The sequence below is a fragment of the Coregonus lavaretus genome (assembly GCF_964263955.1).
Source record: "Coregonus lavaretus genome assembly, chromosome: 11".
Lineage (NCBI taxonomy): Eukaryota > Metazoa > Chordata > Actinopteri > Salmoniformes > Salmonidae > Coregonus > Coregonus lavaretus.
Genome location: NC_139998.1, coordinates 45,257,032 through 45,272,905, shown reverse-complemented (window position 1 = coordinate 45,272,905; position 15,874 = coordinate 45,257,032). Strand labels below are relative to the sequence as shown.

The 15,874-nt window shown below is 46.3% G+C and overlaps 1 protein-coding gene across 1 annotated transcript in view; it reads right to left on the bottom strand.

Annotated features, from left to right (window-relative positions):
- Window positions 1-15,874, bottom strand: part of LOC311137331 (polyamine-transporting ATPase 13A3-like) — a 59,426-nt gene that overhangs the window by 11,016 nt on the left and 32,536 nt on the right. The window contains exons 3-21 of the mRNA XM_084171771.1: window positions 12,453-12,537; window positions 11,937-12,110; window positions 11,110-11,289; window positions 9,231-9,301; window positions 8,664-8,747; window positions 8,023-8,092; window positions 6,748-6,882; window positions 6,137-6,209; window positions 5,568-5,699; window positions 5,170-5,346; window positions 4,841-4,998; window positions 4,400-4,588; window positions 3,994-4,206; window positions 3,559-3,678; window positions 3,267-3,284; window positions 3,011-3,164; window positions 2,001-2,246; window positions 582-754; window positions 54-176 (exon numbers count right to left, since the gene is read on the bottom strand). Coding sequence (XP_084027897.1) covers window positions 54-176; window positions 582-754; window positions 2,001-2,246; window positions 3,011-3,164; window positions 3,267-3,284; window positions 3,559-3,678; window positions 3,994-4,206; window positions 4,400-4,588; window positions 4,841-4,998; window positions 5,170-5,346; window positions 5,568-5,699; window positions 6,137-6,209; window positions 6,748-6,882; window positions 8,023-8,092; window positions 8,664-8,747; window positions 9,231-9,301; window positions 11,110-11,289; window positions 11,937-12,110; window positions 12,453-12,503 — 2,541 coding nt within the window. The 5' untranslated portion in view covers window positions 12,504-12,537. The remainder of the gene's footprint in view (window positions 1-53; window positions 177-581; window positions 755-2,000; window positions 2,247-3,010; window positions 3,165-3,266; window positions 3,285-3,558; window positions 3,679-3,993; window positions 4,207-4,399; window positions 4,589-4,840; window positions 4,999-5,169; window positions 5,347-5,567; window positions 5,700-6,136; window positions 6,210-6,747; window positions 6,883-8,022; window positions 8,093-8,663; window positions 8,748-9,230; window positions 9,302-11,109; window positions 11,290-11,936; window positions 12,111-12,452; window positions 12,538-15,874) is intronic.

The window sequence follows — 15,874 nt, the reverse complement described above, 5'->3', positions numbered from 1 at the left end:
TGTGTTTATTGGGGAATGGAGGGGTGGTGTTACAGTGACTTCTGTCCCGTTACCTTCTGCAGCAGGTCCTGAAAATGCTCGGTGATGACAGCGAATGACTTGCCGCTCATAGCAAAGTGGTACTGGTCCTGAGGCTTGTGAGTGTGACGCATATCCTCTAGATTGATCTCTACTTCCTGTTGGGACAGGAAGGGGCGGGGCAAAGCAGGTGCAGGTGAGCAAGGGAAGAATGACGTTTTGCAAATGATTGAATGGTACAACATGGCGTATGTAGATTAATAATCATTCAAGCTAGAGACTAATAACTTCAGTTTCCATATTAACTGATGTGGAGACCTCAAGGTATGCCACTAAATATTCATATCCCTGATAGCATCTAGACACAATGACTGGCTGGCTGTGTGACCTCATCCATTCCTGCTGTGTGTGGTCACTGGGCTATTTCTGATTTCTGATGTTTTCCTGCATGGCTCTGAGGGGGATCAGTGTGTCTGTCTGTCTGTCTGTCTGTCTGTCTGTCTGTCTGTCTGTCTGTCTGTCGGAGCTGTAATGAGCCACACCCACCACCAGGGGACCCTCACCTCCAGGCGTGGGGCTATGCCTGCGTGTTTGCTAGTGTTGTCTGCGTAGCGCCAAGTGATCTTGGCCGCCTGGCCATGTTTGGGGGGCAGCGCGTCGGCGATGATGACCTGGTCCTGAGGGGGAATCATGCCACAGTCCCTGGCCACCGAGATGGCCGTCAACATGTTGTCACCTGGAGGAGAGGAGAGATGTTACACTGAGTATACAAAACATTAAGAACACAGTTTCCATGACAGACTGACCAGGTGAATCCAGGTAAAATATATGATCCCTTATTGATGTCACCTGTTAAATCCACTTCAATTAGTGTAGATGAAGGGGAGGAGACAGGTTAAAGAAGGATTATTAAGCCTTGAGACAATTGAGACATGGATTGTGTATGTGTGCCATTCAGAGGGTGATTGGGAAAGACAAAATATATAAGTGCCTTTGAACGGGGTATGGTAGTAGGTGACAGGCGTACCAGTTTGAGTGTGTCAAGAACTGCAACGCTGCTGGGTATTTTCATGCTCAACAGTTTCCCGTGTGTATCAAGAATGCTCCACCACCCAAAGGACATCCAGCCAACGTGACACAACTGTGGGAATCATTGGAGTCAACATGGGCCAGCATCCATGTGGAACACTTTCGACACCTTGTAGAGGCCATGCCCTGACGAATTGAGGCTGTTCTGAGGGCGGGGCCTGCGCGTACTGGCTCTGGACCAGCGGTCTGCATGAAAGGACTTGGCGGGCGCCGAAATGCGCTTATTGGCTCTGGACTTGGCGGGCGCCGAAATGCTATCTGATTGTTTGATTACATTTACAGTGCTGAAAGCGACAGAGTGAGAGAGAGAGCGCAAAAGAGAGAGAGACCGGGCTGGACTTTGGAGCTTTCTGCCCGTTAAGCTGCAAGACCCAGAACTTTATTAGTCAGGATTCCAGGAATACCTCCACCAAGCTTTGAGAACCACAACAAAAACCCCAAGCTCCTCACAGCCACCCTCACATTATCTGTGTGTGAGGCATTGCTACAGTATGAATGGGCACTAGTGGTTGTCATTAGAGAATGATGTCTGATAGTGGTCCTGTATGGCTCAGTAGGTAGAGCATGGCGCTTGCAACGCCAGGATTGTGGGTTTGATTCCCATATGGAAAATGTATGCACTCATGACTATAAGTCGCTTTGGACAATAGCGTCTGCTAAATGGCATATAAATAAAACATATAAAATGGCCTAATACCTGAAGCAAGGGCCCTGTACTAATACTAAAATGAAACTCACTGATCCAAGACCATTGGCATGCAAGTCTACTGCATGGTTATCACAGATCCAATCAAATCCGATCAGTGATTACTTCCCAGGGAGGGAGGATACATTTAGTGTGTTACTGAATGTCTGTTTATATGTTAAACATGGGCATGTGCCAGCTTTCTCACCAGTGACCATGACGGTGCGGATGTGTGCCCTGCGGAGGTCCTCCAGTACCCCGGAGGTCTCAGCCTTCAGCTTGTTCTGCATGATGATCAGCCCCAGGAACTCCATGTTGGCCTCGATGTGATCCCTGTTGACATTCTGGACTTTGTGCCAGGTGAGTTTGGACTCGAGGCGGCGGTGGGCCAAGGCGATAACCCGGAAGCCCTGCTTGGTGTAGTCCTCCAGAACCTCTGCAAAGTCTTCTGGAACTACACAGACAGACAGACAGACAGACAGACAGACAGACAGACAGACAGACAGACAGACAGAGAGAGAGAGAGAGAGAGAGAGAGAGAGAGAGAGAGAGAGAGAGACAGCGAGAGCGAGACAGCGAGAGAGACAGCGAGAGAGACAGTGAGAGAGACAGTGAGAGAGAGAGAGACAGACAGCGAGAGAGAGACAGACAGCGAGAGAGAGAGACAGACAGCGAGAGAGACAGCGAGAGACAGCGAGAGAGAGAGACAGAGAGAGAGAGAGAGAGACAGCGAGAGAGAGAGAGACAGCGAGAGAGAGAGAGAGACAGAGAGAGAGAGACAGAGAGAGACAGCGAGAGAGACAGCGAGAGAGACAGCGAGAGAGAGAGAGACAGCGAGAGAGAGAGAGACAGTGAGCGAGAGAGAGAGACAGTGAGCGAGAGAGAGAGACAGCGAGAGAGAGAGAGACAGCGAGAGAGAGAGAGACAGCGAGAGAGAGAGAGACAGCGAGAGAGAGAGAGAGACAGCGAGCGGGGGATGGGTTCAGACACTTCTTGGAAATGAAGGAAAAGACAAGATTCCTTTGAAACTGCTGGTCTTTGTGATCATGTCACTACACCATTGACATAAAAGTGGTCGATTATCTCACTTGGTTAGACCAAGAGACTAACAATTCAGTAGCAGAGTATTAATTCATTACTATACTGACCGTAATGTTCTCAATATGACCGTCTGCAAAGTGTATAGTCAAATTCAGAGTAAATAATTAAGAGACCAACCAGTGTCTTTCTTGCAGAGGCTGGCCACCACCTCTGGCGCCCCCTTGAGGTAGGCGTCCATGCGCTTCTCCCCCAGCAGACGGGCCACCACACACATCCTCTGCAGCGCCGAGGAGAAGGGGAACTGACGCACAATCCCAATCTCATAGGCCGACTGCATGGAGATACAACACACAATAACCTTTCACCTCCAGATCTTTCACCTCTAAGTAAATCTACAATAAATATTAAAAACATGAGAGATTACACTACTTACCGACAACTCATACAGCTCCTACAATGTGAAAGTGAAGTAAACAGAGTGAATGTACAATCAAACAGTGCATTTCAAAGAATGCGAGAGGTCCATAGAATGTGAACATAGAAAACCCAGGTACCATTCAGAACTATGATTAACATGAAGGAACTTAAACGTTTACACATGACCAAGAGCTAACAGCAACAGACAAAATCAACATGTGATGAGGGAGACGTGATCAATGCTTATGGTGGGTGTCCATTGGGGGCAGCACTGAGCCTTGCTCTCAGGAGGGGTAACCTGTTCGTACCATGTCCTGTTCGGGTGACATGACGGGCTCAGGGGGCATCAGCTGCTTTGGGGGCCGGACCACGGTGGGCATGATACGGTTGTGGAGTGAGGTTTCCTCCTCAGTGGCCTCCTCCAGGATCTGACAGGGAGAGGAGGTAGCAGAGAAGACACCGTCAGGAGAGGAGTCAACGTGAGAAAGTCTAAGCGGCATCGAAAGTCGAGAATTCAACTTACCAGCATCTCAAAATGGATACCATAAGTGTGATCGGAACAACATTGAAAGTCAGGGGGAAGCAAATATATGTTCCGAAAATAGAAGGCCGGAAAATCTCTCAAAGCAACTTGTTTACCATATTTTGAGTCAACAATTCTGAGCATGAAACAAATTGTTTGAGTAAAGAAAGAGTGAAGGACACATAGGTTAGGGGTTAAAGGTAAAGTTTCAGTCACTCACCCAGCCTGTGGCCTCGAACATCTTCAGATCCAGAGGGTCTCCGGACAGCTTGCCATCGATATTGGTAAGAGAGTGGCAGGTGGCCATGCAGGCTACAAACTGGGACTTGACCAGAGTGTCCTTGTAGGCATTCTCCTCTGACAGGTGGAAAGTCCCCTTCTCCACTCTCTGGACTCCCCACAGGTCTAATCCATCCTCTGTGAGTGTACCCGTCTGAGGAGAGAAGCACAGAAATAGTGAATAGGGGAGATGACCCTTTCTTTAAAGTAAATATACAGCACTAACTGTTGAGCAGGGCGATTACCATATCAGATCACCAGACCACAACTAGTTTCCCAAGCACAGCCTCTCCTCTACCAATGTGTGAGGTAGGTGTGTGTGTGTGTGTATGTGTGTGTGTGTCCACCTTGTCGAAGCAGACCAGGTTGAGCTGGCCACAGATGTTGATCCTCTGGGGGCTGATGCAGAAGATGCCGATGCGTTTGAGGCGGCGCTGGGCGTACACGATGCCTGCAGTCATGGCAGCGGGCAACGCAGGGGGCACGGTGATGGTGATGATGTCCAGGGACTCGATGATGATGGTCTTGGCTGGCACCTGGGGTACAGTAGAGAAGGCAAGGAGAAAATGCCAATACAACAGGGGTTAATGTAGGAATTGGACGTGAAGCTAAATAGACATAATAATCTTTTTTGTTCCATTTTCCAATGAAATGCTTTGACCACAATCCACTGTGACCTAGACACCTTCTACAGCCTCTATAGGACTAGTCACTCTCCCTCTACCCTGTCTTTCTCCCCAGCCTAGCAGTAGCCCAGTGAGAGTATAGTGTACGGTGTGGCCCAGTACATTGTTCATGATGCTGAGGACGATGGAGTAGACAAAGCCGATGCCAGCTATAGCCACCAGGCACAACAGAAAGAGGTAGGCGTCGCGGTACAGCTTGAAGTCGGTGGGCTTGGGGTACAGGATGGAGTGCACCAGCTGGCCCTTAGCCGTGCTGAAACCTGGGGGGGGGGGGGGGGGGGGAGTGTTTAGACGGCTAAATTCAGAATATGGTAAATGCTCCTTATTTGATTTATTTTACTATGGAAGAGCAGATCATGATCGTACAAAAATGTGAAAAGGTATATTGAGTGTGTTGTGACTGAGGACACGGACGGACACCCACGGCTAACCTGTGCGGACCACCACTGCCTTGACCAGCTCCCCTGAGTAGAAGCGGGTCTGGATGACGTGCGTGCCACAGAAGAGGGTGTGTCTCTTGTGCTCCTCCATGCTGTAGGCCCCGTCGCCCTCTTTGTCCCCTTCGCCCGGGTTGGGGAGGTTGGTCTTGGTGACTGGCACACTCTCGCCTGGGGGGGAGGAGGAAGAGACAGGGACAGGAGGGGGGAGGGGAGACTGAGGGTGAGTCTGGGAGCTTTGATGCCTTGCATAAGTATTTACAGAGTGTAGTGTTGTGTGAGGCTTTGCACAAATGTAAAATAAATATAATTTAGAATTTTGTATTTGGAAAGTGTCCAGCAGTGACAGAGAGTGAGCAAGAGCGAGAGAAGGCAGAATCTCCAAGTCTCACCCGTCAGCATGCTCTCGTTGACGATGCAGGTGCCGCTGACCAGCACCGCGTCGCACGGCATGATGGTCCCGTTGCTAGGGATGACCATGACGTCGCCGGGCACCAGGTCAGTGGACAGGGCCTCCTCGATGTCTATTAGGATTCAACACAGAGGGGAGGAGAGTAGGTGTGGAGACAGGGGGAGAGGAGAGGGAGGGAGTGAGAGGAGAGGGAGGGAGTGAGAGGAGGGGGAGGGAGGGAGTGAGAGGAGGGGGAGAGAGGGAGTGAGAGGAGAGGGAGGGAGGGAGTGAGAGGAGAGGGAGGGAGTGAGAGGAGTGGGAGAGAGAGGAGTGGAGGGAAGAGAGGAGGAGAAAAGAGAGGTATTCTGTGCGTCAGAGCCCCAGTCTTGTTCAGCACATCTCTCATTACTCACGCCCCTCTGGGCAGCAGGGGGAAAGTGCTGAGGCATCATATGCACAGCCTGAGCCCGCTGTGGGCGTGCACACACACACGGAAAAGTGTGCCGTTCTAGTGGCGAATTGAACACTAGTCAAATGTAATGAAATCTTAGTGAGGTATATTAGACAAACCGTTGCTGGCTCTGCAGACTGAAACTCGGACAATACTGTGTGCTGACACCATGTCATGAAGCATGACGTATTGCTGAAAAGAAGGAGAACAGCAAATAAGCAGAACCACACATCAGGCGCTACAAAAACAGGCCTCTGGTTAATAGATTCTCAATGTCCCTTGAAAGTTCCAGAGAAGACTTAACCGCCCCATCCATCCAGCCATCCCCCTCTCTCCATCCATTCCCTTCTTCTTTATCTCCCTCTTCCATATGCTATGTGATTCTAAGGGGGGCTTTCTCCTTCTCTTTCTGTAAACCTAGGGCCCCGGGAGAAGCCTCCACCCCTTCACCTCCCTCCCTCCATCTATCTATTAATGCAGTGTGATTGTAAGGGGGTGAACCCAGGGCCCTAGAGTGGGGAGGGGGCTAAACTCTGGCTTAGTCCAAATTAGCCCAGTTCAGCCTGGTTCTGGCCAGTTCAGCAAGGCCCCAGACTCACCTTTTGATTATTGAATACATTTTTCAAAATGGCGGAAGGTATAAGATGGTGGATGAGAGGGAATGAGAGAGTCAGAAAGGGAAGAAAGAGAACAAGGCATAGAGGAGCTCAAGGGGCGGTGGCAGACATACCTTTTTGATGGTGTACAGCGAGGTAGCTATGGAAATGACCGACATAAAGACGATGGCTGCGGCATAGTAGTAGTACTCGTCAGCGCTCCACAGGATCACACTGAAGAGCTGGAAGATGTAGAAAGGGTTGAGGACCTGCAGGGAGGGAGGGAGGGAGGGGAAAGAAAGAAAGAAAGAAAGAAAGAAAGAAAGAAAGAAAGAAAGAAAGAAAGAAAGAAAGAAAGAAAGAAAGAAAGAAAGAAAGAAAGAAAGAAAGAAAGAAAGAAAGAAAGAAAGAAAGAAAGAAAGAAAGAAAGAAAGAAAGAAAGAAAGAAAGAAAGAAAGAAAGAAAGAAAGAAAGAAAGAAAGAAAGAAAGAAAGAAAGAAAGAAAGAAAGAAAGAAAGAAAGAAAGAAAGAAAGAAAGAAAGAAAGAAAGAAAGAAAGAAAGAAAGAAAGAAAGAAAGAAAGAAAGAAAGAAAGAAAGAAAGAAAGAAAGAAAGAAAGAAAGAAAGGAGGGAGGGAGGGAGAGAGGGAGGGAGGGAGGGAGGGAGGGAGGGAGGGAGGGAAAGAAAGAGGTATGTCAAACAACTTCTTCAAAACAACAAGCTGCAACAAGGCATCCATTTTGACAGCCACTAGAATAATGCCTGATTAAGCCCTATAGCAGGCTAACCATAATCTGTCATGGTTTGGCTCAATAGTGTGAAAAGGGTTTAAATTAACGTGAAATATCTTGATTGACACATCTGCGTCAATTTGTTTCTTTATACAGAAAGTATAGCAGACAGAGAGAGAGGAAGACAGACAGAGCGAAAGACACAGAGACAGAGAGACGGAGACTGTCGCAAAGAGCGCGAGGTCAAAGAGAGCAAGAGAGACATCAGAGAGATAGACAAACAATAAGGAGTTGAGAGGAACTGCGGAGGTGGAAAATGCTGTTTCTACTGCCATTGTTGGCCCTGTTCACAGTGTTCACTCATTAGACTAAAGACAACCTCCCCGCAACAACTCAGAATCTAAATCTGGCCGGTCAGAAAAGCTTAAAGCCTAGTTGGCTTCCATTCAACAGAATGTTCCCATTAGAATGCCAGGCACATTCTCATTATCTTGATCATTATCTCAGCTAAATTAGTTATTGATTTCCATAGGCACCTTTGGATGTAAATAATTCATATAGGCTTATATTATCAAGTAGTTCTCAGAGAAAATTGAAAATGAGCTATGGTAAGAATATCAAGCATCCTTTAAGAAGTGGGTATGAACACATTCCCATTTACACCCAAAACCTCTCCTACCTCTTTGATTAGCAGCTTGAAAACTGAAGGCACTTTCACTGCAATTTCATTCACTCCGAAAAACAGTCTCCTGTGGGAAAGCACGAGAGAACAAAGGTTCAACATTTACAGTTCAAACACTAACAACTCATTCCACTTTATAACAAACTGTCTAATAAAACCGTTGATAAGGTGTGACACTGACAGTACTACATTAAGTAGGTCAGAGTCACAAACACAAACTCTCCCTCCCTCCCTCCCTCCCTCCTGGGTGAGTGACACATGGGGAACAGTAGGCCAGCTCTGAGTGGAATGACACCCAGTAGGGCTATTATAAGGTGTTGTCAGGGCTTTGTGAGGTGACTGGGCTTTGGAAGTCTGGTCGTCTAAGGTGACAAAGAGGCTGCTGTGGCCTGCAGTGGTATAACAGTATCTGCTTTCAATTGTGAAGTCTGGCACTGGGGGATGGGGGTAATGAATCTATCATAGGAAGGGCAGGGTTAAATGTAATAGAGTAACAATAAAAAATAAGCGGGTATCAGGACCACTTAGCTAATGCAACAAAACCAAGCATTCCTATGGGGTGAATTTAACCTCAACACATCACATTGCTCAAACCATCATGGCCTTCCACTCTGTACAAGGTGTTTGGTATAAGTTACCTGTACGCCTGCTGGTTGCTGGTGAGCCCCGTGCTGTGCTCTGAGTGGATGGTGGAACAGGTCACCTCCAGGTCCTCCAGGCCCCTGTGGGGTGTGTGTGTGTGGATGGATGTGTGTGTGTGTGTGTGTGTGTGGATGGGTGTGTGTGAGTGGATGGATGTATGTGTGGATGGATGTGTGTGTGTGTGTGGATGGGTGTGTGTGTGTGTGTGTGTGTGTAGATGTGTGTGTGTGTGTGTGTGTGTGTGTGTGTGTGTGGATGGGTGTGTGTGTGTGTGTGTGTGTGTGTGTGTGTGTGTAGATGGGTGTGTGTGTGTGGATGGGTGTGTGTGTGTGGATGGGTGTGGGTGTGGATGGGTGTGGGTGTGGGTGTGTGGATGGATGTGTGTATGGATGTGTGTGTATGGATGTGTGTGCGGATGGATGTGTGTGCGGATGGATGTGTGTGAGTGAAAGAAGGGAAAAGAGACCTCCATTAGAACACATTTGCTTGGATACGCATTACGTAAACCATTTTGGAAAGTATCCAGGTCACTGGCTATAATTTTGGTCTGTTAAATTGCTTACGTTAATACTTCAAAATTCTGGACCTCATCGTTCCAGTAGTACTTTGTGCTATGGAGTGTAAAATAGCGAATCTAAAGGGAGAAAAAAACAATAAGACAATGTTATCAAAAATAACTAAGGCAGAAACACTTTTGGTGTGCGCGTTTCCTCCATTTCATTGACCATAAAGTTGTATACTTTTGAGCGTGAGCGTATGTGAGAAAGAGACAGGTAAAGAAAGCAAAAAAGACAGCTGTGTGTTATTGTACAGTGGGGAGAGCAAGTATTTGATACACTGCCGATTTTGCAGGTTTTCCTACTTACAAAGCATGTAGAGGTCTGTAATTTTTATCATAGGTACATTTCAACTGTGAGAGACGGAATCTAAAACAAAAATCCAGAAAATCACATTGTATGATTTTAAAGTAATTAATTTGCATTTTATTGCATGACATAAGTATTTGATACATCAGAAAAGCAGAACTTAATATTTGGTACAGAAACCTTTCTTTGCAATTACAGAGATCATACGTTTCCTGTAGGTCTTGACCAGGTTTGCACACACTGCAGAAGGGATTTTGGCCCACTCCTCCATACAGACCTTCTCCAGATCCTTCAGGTTTCAGGGCTGTCGCGCTGGGCAATACAGACTTATAGCTCCCTCAAAAGATGTTCTATTGGTTTCAGGTCTGGAGACTGGCTAGGCCACTCCAGGACCTTGAGATGCTTCTTACGGAGCCACTCCTTAGTTGCCCTGGCTGTGTGTTTCGGGTCGTTGTCATGCTGGAAGACCCAGTCACGACCCATCTTCAATGCTCTTACTGAGGGAAGGAGGTTGTTGGCCAAGATCTCGCGATACATGGCCCCATCCATCCTCCCCTCAATACGGTGCAGTCGTCCTGTCCCCTTTGCAGAAAAGCATCCCCAAAGAATGATGTTTCCACCTCCATGCTTCACGGTTGGGATGGTGTTCTTGGGGTTGTACTCATCCTTCTTCTTCCTCCAAACACGGCGAGTGGAGTTTAGACCAAAAAGCTCTATTTTTGTCTCATCAGACCACATGACCTTCTCCCATTCCTCCTCTGGATCATCCAGATGGTCATTGGCAAACTTAAGACGGGCCTGGACATGCGCTGGCTTGAGCAGGGGGACCTTGTGTGCGCTGCAGGATTTTAATCCATGGCGGCGTAGTGTGTTACTAATGGTTTTCTTTGAGACTGTGGTCCCAGCTCTCTTCAGGTCATTGACCAGGTCCTGCCGTGTAGTTCTGGGCTGATCCCTCACCTTCCTCATGATCATTGATGCCCCACGAGGTGAGATCTTGCATGGAGCCCCAGACCGAGGATGATTGACCGTCATCTTGAACTTCTTCCATTTTCTAATAAATGCGCCAACAGTTGTTGCCTTCTCACCAAGCTGCTTGCCTATTGTCCTGTAGCCCATCCCAGCCTTGTGCAGGTCTACAATTTTATCCCTGATGTCCTTACACAGCTCTCTGGTCTTGGCCATTGTGGAGAGGTTGGAGTCTGTTTGATTGAGTGTGTGGACAGGTGTCTTTTATACAGGTAACGAGTTCAAACAGATGCAGTTAATACAGGTAATGAGTAGAGAACAGGAGGGCTTCTTAAAGAAAAACTAACAGGTCTGTGAGAGCCGGAATTCTTACTGGTTGGTAGGTGATCAAATACTTATGTCATGCAATAAAATGCAAATTAATTACTTAAAAATCATACAATGTGATTTTCTGGATTTTTGTTTTAGATACCATCTCTCACAGTTTAAGTGTACCTATGATAAAAATTACAGACCTCTACATGCTTTGTAAGTAGGAAAACCTGCAAAATCGGCAGTGTATCAAATACTTGTTCTCCCCACTGTATGTGCCATCACGTGTTATTACCTGAGTGGGTTGGTACTCTGCGTACTTCCTGATTAAATCATGGGTGTAGCCGTCCGAGTGGTGGGGGGAGTGTCCATTGGCCATGGGGGGAGTGGTCTGGGTCTCCAGGCTGTCAAAGGGGTTCCTTCCGGGGGCCTGCATCACACGCACCTTGGCCAGGAACCAGCGCTTAAACTCATCCTGAGACACACACACACCATCAGCGGTGACAGGTTCTCTGGTATTCACATATTTGCACAGTGAAGCTAAACAATTTCCTTAGTATGTGAAGAGCCTATGATTCAGTGAGGGTGAGTTTGATTTTGATGCATTATATGTGTTTGTACAGGTGGTGCAAAAAGTCAGATTGACACCTTAATAAGTCAACTTCTCTCATATCCTACAGTAGGAAGGAACATTAATGTGACAACATTGATATGATTAACGGTGACGTGTGTTCTGAAAGTGGCCATTGTAATCACCATGGAAGTTTTGTTGCTAATTGTTTATGTCAAATATTTTGTTGAATGTTGGCTGTATGGCCTACATTATATAATTCAATTTTTATTTCATGAACCTACAGAAGTCCATAGTGTCAGGAAATCCTTATATACTTTTGCTCATGGGTGTGGAGAGGTGTGGTTATTAAGGATTGGCCAGTAACAAATTACTTATGTTTGAATAAGAAAACACTTCATTAAGGCCTAATAAGAAATACATGCATTTTTTAGATACTTATAAATACACTTATGAACTACAAATTGGTGGCTGATACGTCTACTTTAAAATTAAGTGTTACGAAAATATTCCGTTTGGTTGCCGCCATCGTGAGGAGGACATTGGCTTACGGTGGATTGGAGCAGCACCACTTCGGCCTCTCTGATGGTGGTCCGGGTGCAGGTGGACTTCACACACCACTCTGGCATCCAGTAGAGCAGCAGCAGGAGGAAGCCCCCCGTACACAGCACCCCCAGACCCACCACCGCCACGCGCCACCGACACACACTGTACCCCTGGAGCTCCTAGCGGGGGCCAGAGGGGAAGAGGAGACGGTTAAAACTGCAGTTCATATGGGGTCATCAGGGGAGTTTCAGAGTCAAGTTTTAACATGAGTTTGGATCCCATTTGATTTGAATAAACTATTAGGAGTTGGCATATGCACAATTCAGAGAGAAGGGTAGAGCAAGAAGGAACGAGAGACGGGGAGAGAGAGACGGGAATAGAGGGAGCGAGGGAAAGGAGAGAGAGAGCAGGAACGAAAGAGAGTGGGAGAGAGCGAGAGTGGGAGAGAGCGAGGGGGAGAGATGGAAAGAGAGCGGGAGAGAGAGAGCGAGAACTCGAGGTGGTAAAATGAGGAAACACACCATCTCATCCTCCTCATCCTTATTCACGATCTTCAGTTCTTCTTTCTCCATTCTGCAGAGGAGTCACCAAGCCCACAGAGCACCGCTTCATTGAAACAAGAACACAATGACACCACTACATGAGAATGTGAGTCTTCCCCAGCGCATACCAGAACATGAGTCAACCACATTGAACATTCAAGTGAGACCAATGAGATCAACCACACCACCAGTGTAGTGACTGAAACCAGAGCCATATACGCACAGTTTGACATTAGATTGAGATTTTAGTCATTTAGCAGACGCTGAATGAATGATGAATTAGAACAGACAGGACAGGGCTGGAATATTCAGGAGCAAATATTAGGGCTGGGAATTGCCAGGGACCTCACGATACGATATTATCATGATTCTTAGGTGACAATACAATTTGTATTGAGATTCGATACTGAAATGGTATTGCGATTTGTTGTTCCAAACATATTGCTCACTATATGTCTGCTGCAGAGACGAGAGAGCATGAGAAAATGTGTTTTTATCAGTCATGGAAATAAAAGTGCTGAAAACATGTTGGTTCACTATTTTAAAAGATGGGAAAAAAAAGCTATAGGATGAAAAAATACCAGAGTTTTGTCGCAGCAACACCCGACAATTTTATTTGTCATTTTTACTATTTTACAAAATCGATACTTGCAGTCAAAATATCTATAGAATATCGATCAAAATAACATTGGGATATGCAACTATCGATCCCCCCCATCACTAGCAAACACACTGTCCTACTCGAGTTGGCCAAACGTAGTCTATGTATCCCTACTGTATGACAGTTGGCTTGCCATATGACTGGGCTTGCCTCTGCAGGTCCCTACAGGCACAGACAGCTGGTTGACCTGAGAGCACCTGAGTGGTGCATATTTATGGACACCCAGTATGGAACACTCCCACAGACAGTGACAAGCTCCTTTCCCAACAGCTGGCCAGCCCTGGAGGACAGCTGAGAGGGAGAGAGAAGAGGCATGGGGGGTATTGAGTCACACCCATCTGATGAATCAGAAGTCTGTCAGTGTGTGTGTGTGTTTGTTCTGATGCCACCTGTATGAGTTGAACCTGACCTAGGCCTCTGTACCGGAGAGGACAGGGTTGAAGGGGAATGCCAGGGTCAAAAAGGTCACCGGCAGATGGAATCAACAAGTACAGCCAAAGATAAAGGAGAATCAAAGACGCACCAAGAGACGCTACAGAACGTGCAACTAAATAAACACTTACAGTGCCTTGCAAAAGTATTCATCCCCCTTGGCGTTTTTCCTATTTTGTTGCATTACAACCTGTAATTTAAATTGATTTTTATTTGGATTTCATGTAATGGACATACACAAAATAGTCCAAATTGGTGAAGCGAAATGAAAAAAACAACTTGTTTCAAAAAATTATAAAAAAGAAATAACGGAAAAGTGGTGCGTGCAAATGTATTCACCCCCTTTGCTATGAAGCCCCTAAATAAGATCTGGTGAAACCAATTACCTTCAGAAGTCACATAATTAGTTAAATAAAGTCCACCTGTGTGCAATCTAATCTGTCACATGATCTCAGTATATATATATATATATATATTATATCTATCTATCTATCTATCTATCTATCTATCTATCTATCTATCTATCTCTATATATATATATATCTGTTCTGAAAGGCCCCAGAGTCTGCAACACCACTAAGCAAGGGGCACCACCAAGCAAGCGGCACCATGAAGACCAAGGAGCTCTCCAAACAGGTCAGGGACAAAGTTGTGGAGAAGTACAGATCAGCGTTGGGTTATAAAAAAATATCAGAAACTTTGAACATCCCACGGAGCACCATTAAATCCATTATAAAAGATTGAAATAATATGGCACCACAACAAACCTGCCAAGAGAGGGCCGCCCACCAAAACTCACGGACCAGGCAAGGAGGGCATTAAATCAGAGAGGCAACAAAGAGACCAAAGATAACCCTGAAGGAGCTGCAAAGCTCCACAGCGGAGATTGGAGTATCTGTCCATAGGACCACTTTAAGCCGTACACTCCACAGAGCTGGGCTTTACGGAAGAGTGGCCAGAAAAAAGCCATTGCTAAAGAAAATAATAAGCAAACACGTTTGGTGTTCGCCAAAAGGCATGTGGGAGACTCCCCAAACATATGGAAGAAGGTACTTGGGTCAGATGAGACTAAAATTGAGCTTTTTGGCCATCAAGGAAAACGCTATGTCTGGCGCAAACCCAACACCTCATCACCCCGAGAACACCATCCCCACAGTGAAGCATGGTGGTGGCAGCATCATGCTGTGGGGATGTTTTTCCCATCGGCAGGGACTGGGAAACTGGTCAGAATTGAAGGAATGATGGATGGCGCTAAATACAGGGAAATTCTTGAGGGAAACCTGTTTCAGTCTTCCAGAGATTTGAGACTGGGACGGAGGTTCACCTTCCAGCAGGACAATGACCATAAGCATACTGCTAAAGCAACACTCGAGTGGTTTAAGGGGAAACATTTAAATGTCTTGCATTGGCCTAGTCAAAGCCCAGACCTCAATCCAATGACTTAAAGATTGCTGTACACCAGTGGAACCCATTCAACTTGAAGGAGCTGGAGCAGTTTTGCCTTGAAGAATGGGCAAAAATACCAGTGGCTAGATGTGCCAAGCTTATAGAGACATACCCCAAGAGACTTGCAGCTGTAATTGCTGCAAAAGGTGGTTCTATAAAGTATTGACTTTGGTAGGGGTGAATAGTTATGCACGCTCAAGTTCTGTTTTTTTTGTCTTATTTCTTGTTTGTTTCACAAATTTTTTTATTTTGCATCTTCAAAGTGGTAGGCATGTTGTGTAAATCAAATGATACAAACCCACCAAAAAATCCAGGCAACAAAATAGGAAAAATGCCAAGGGGGGTGAATACTTTCGCAAGCCACTGTATCTATTCAAATCAACAATATGTGTAGCGTCTGCAGCAACAGTCTGTTTCAAAACAATTAGCTAACCTCCCAAGGGCCTGATTGCTCCACTCAAACTTTCCCAGTGTTTTGGTCGTGAAGTGACTGAAAGAAGGGAACTCAATCAAAACTTCCAACAACAGCAACATATCAGCCCCAGACTGAAATACAACCAAATAACCCATGGAATGTTTTATCGCATATCCTGACAACATGATTGGGACGATCCCCAAAGAAAGCGACCAGGAAGTCACACTTCAGAAGGCTTCCCAATGGATGACCTGGCGAGATTTCATGATGCCCACCAGAGTATGATGGCAGCAGTTTGAAAGTCCCCACATTAAAAGTGCATTGTGCCAGGGGCACTGGGCAGCAATGAAAATATAAAAAATAACAAATTGCTTTATTAAAAGATATTTAGCAGGCCTGGTTGACCCAGAGGGAGGTCCATCCTCTCTTTGTACATGTGCCGGTAGT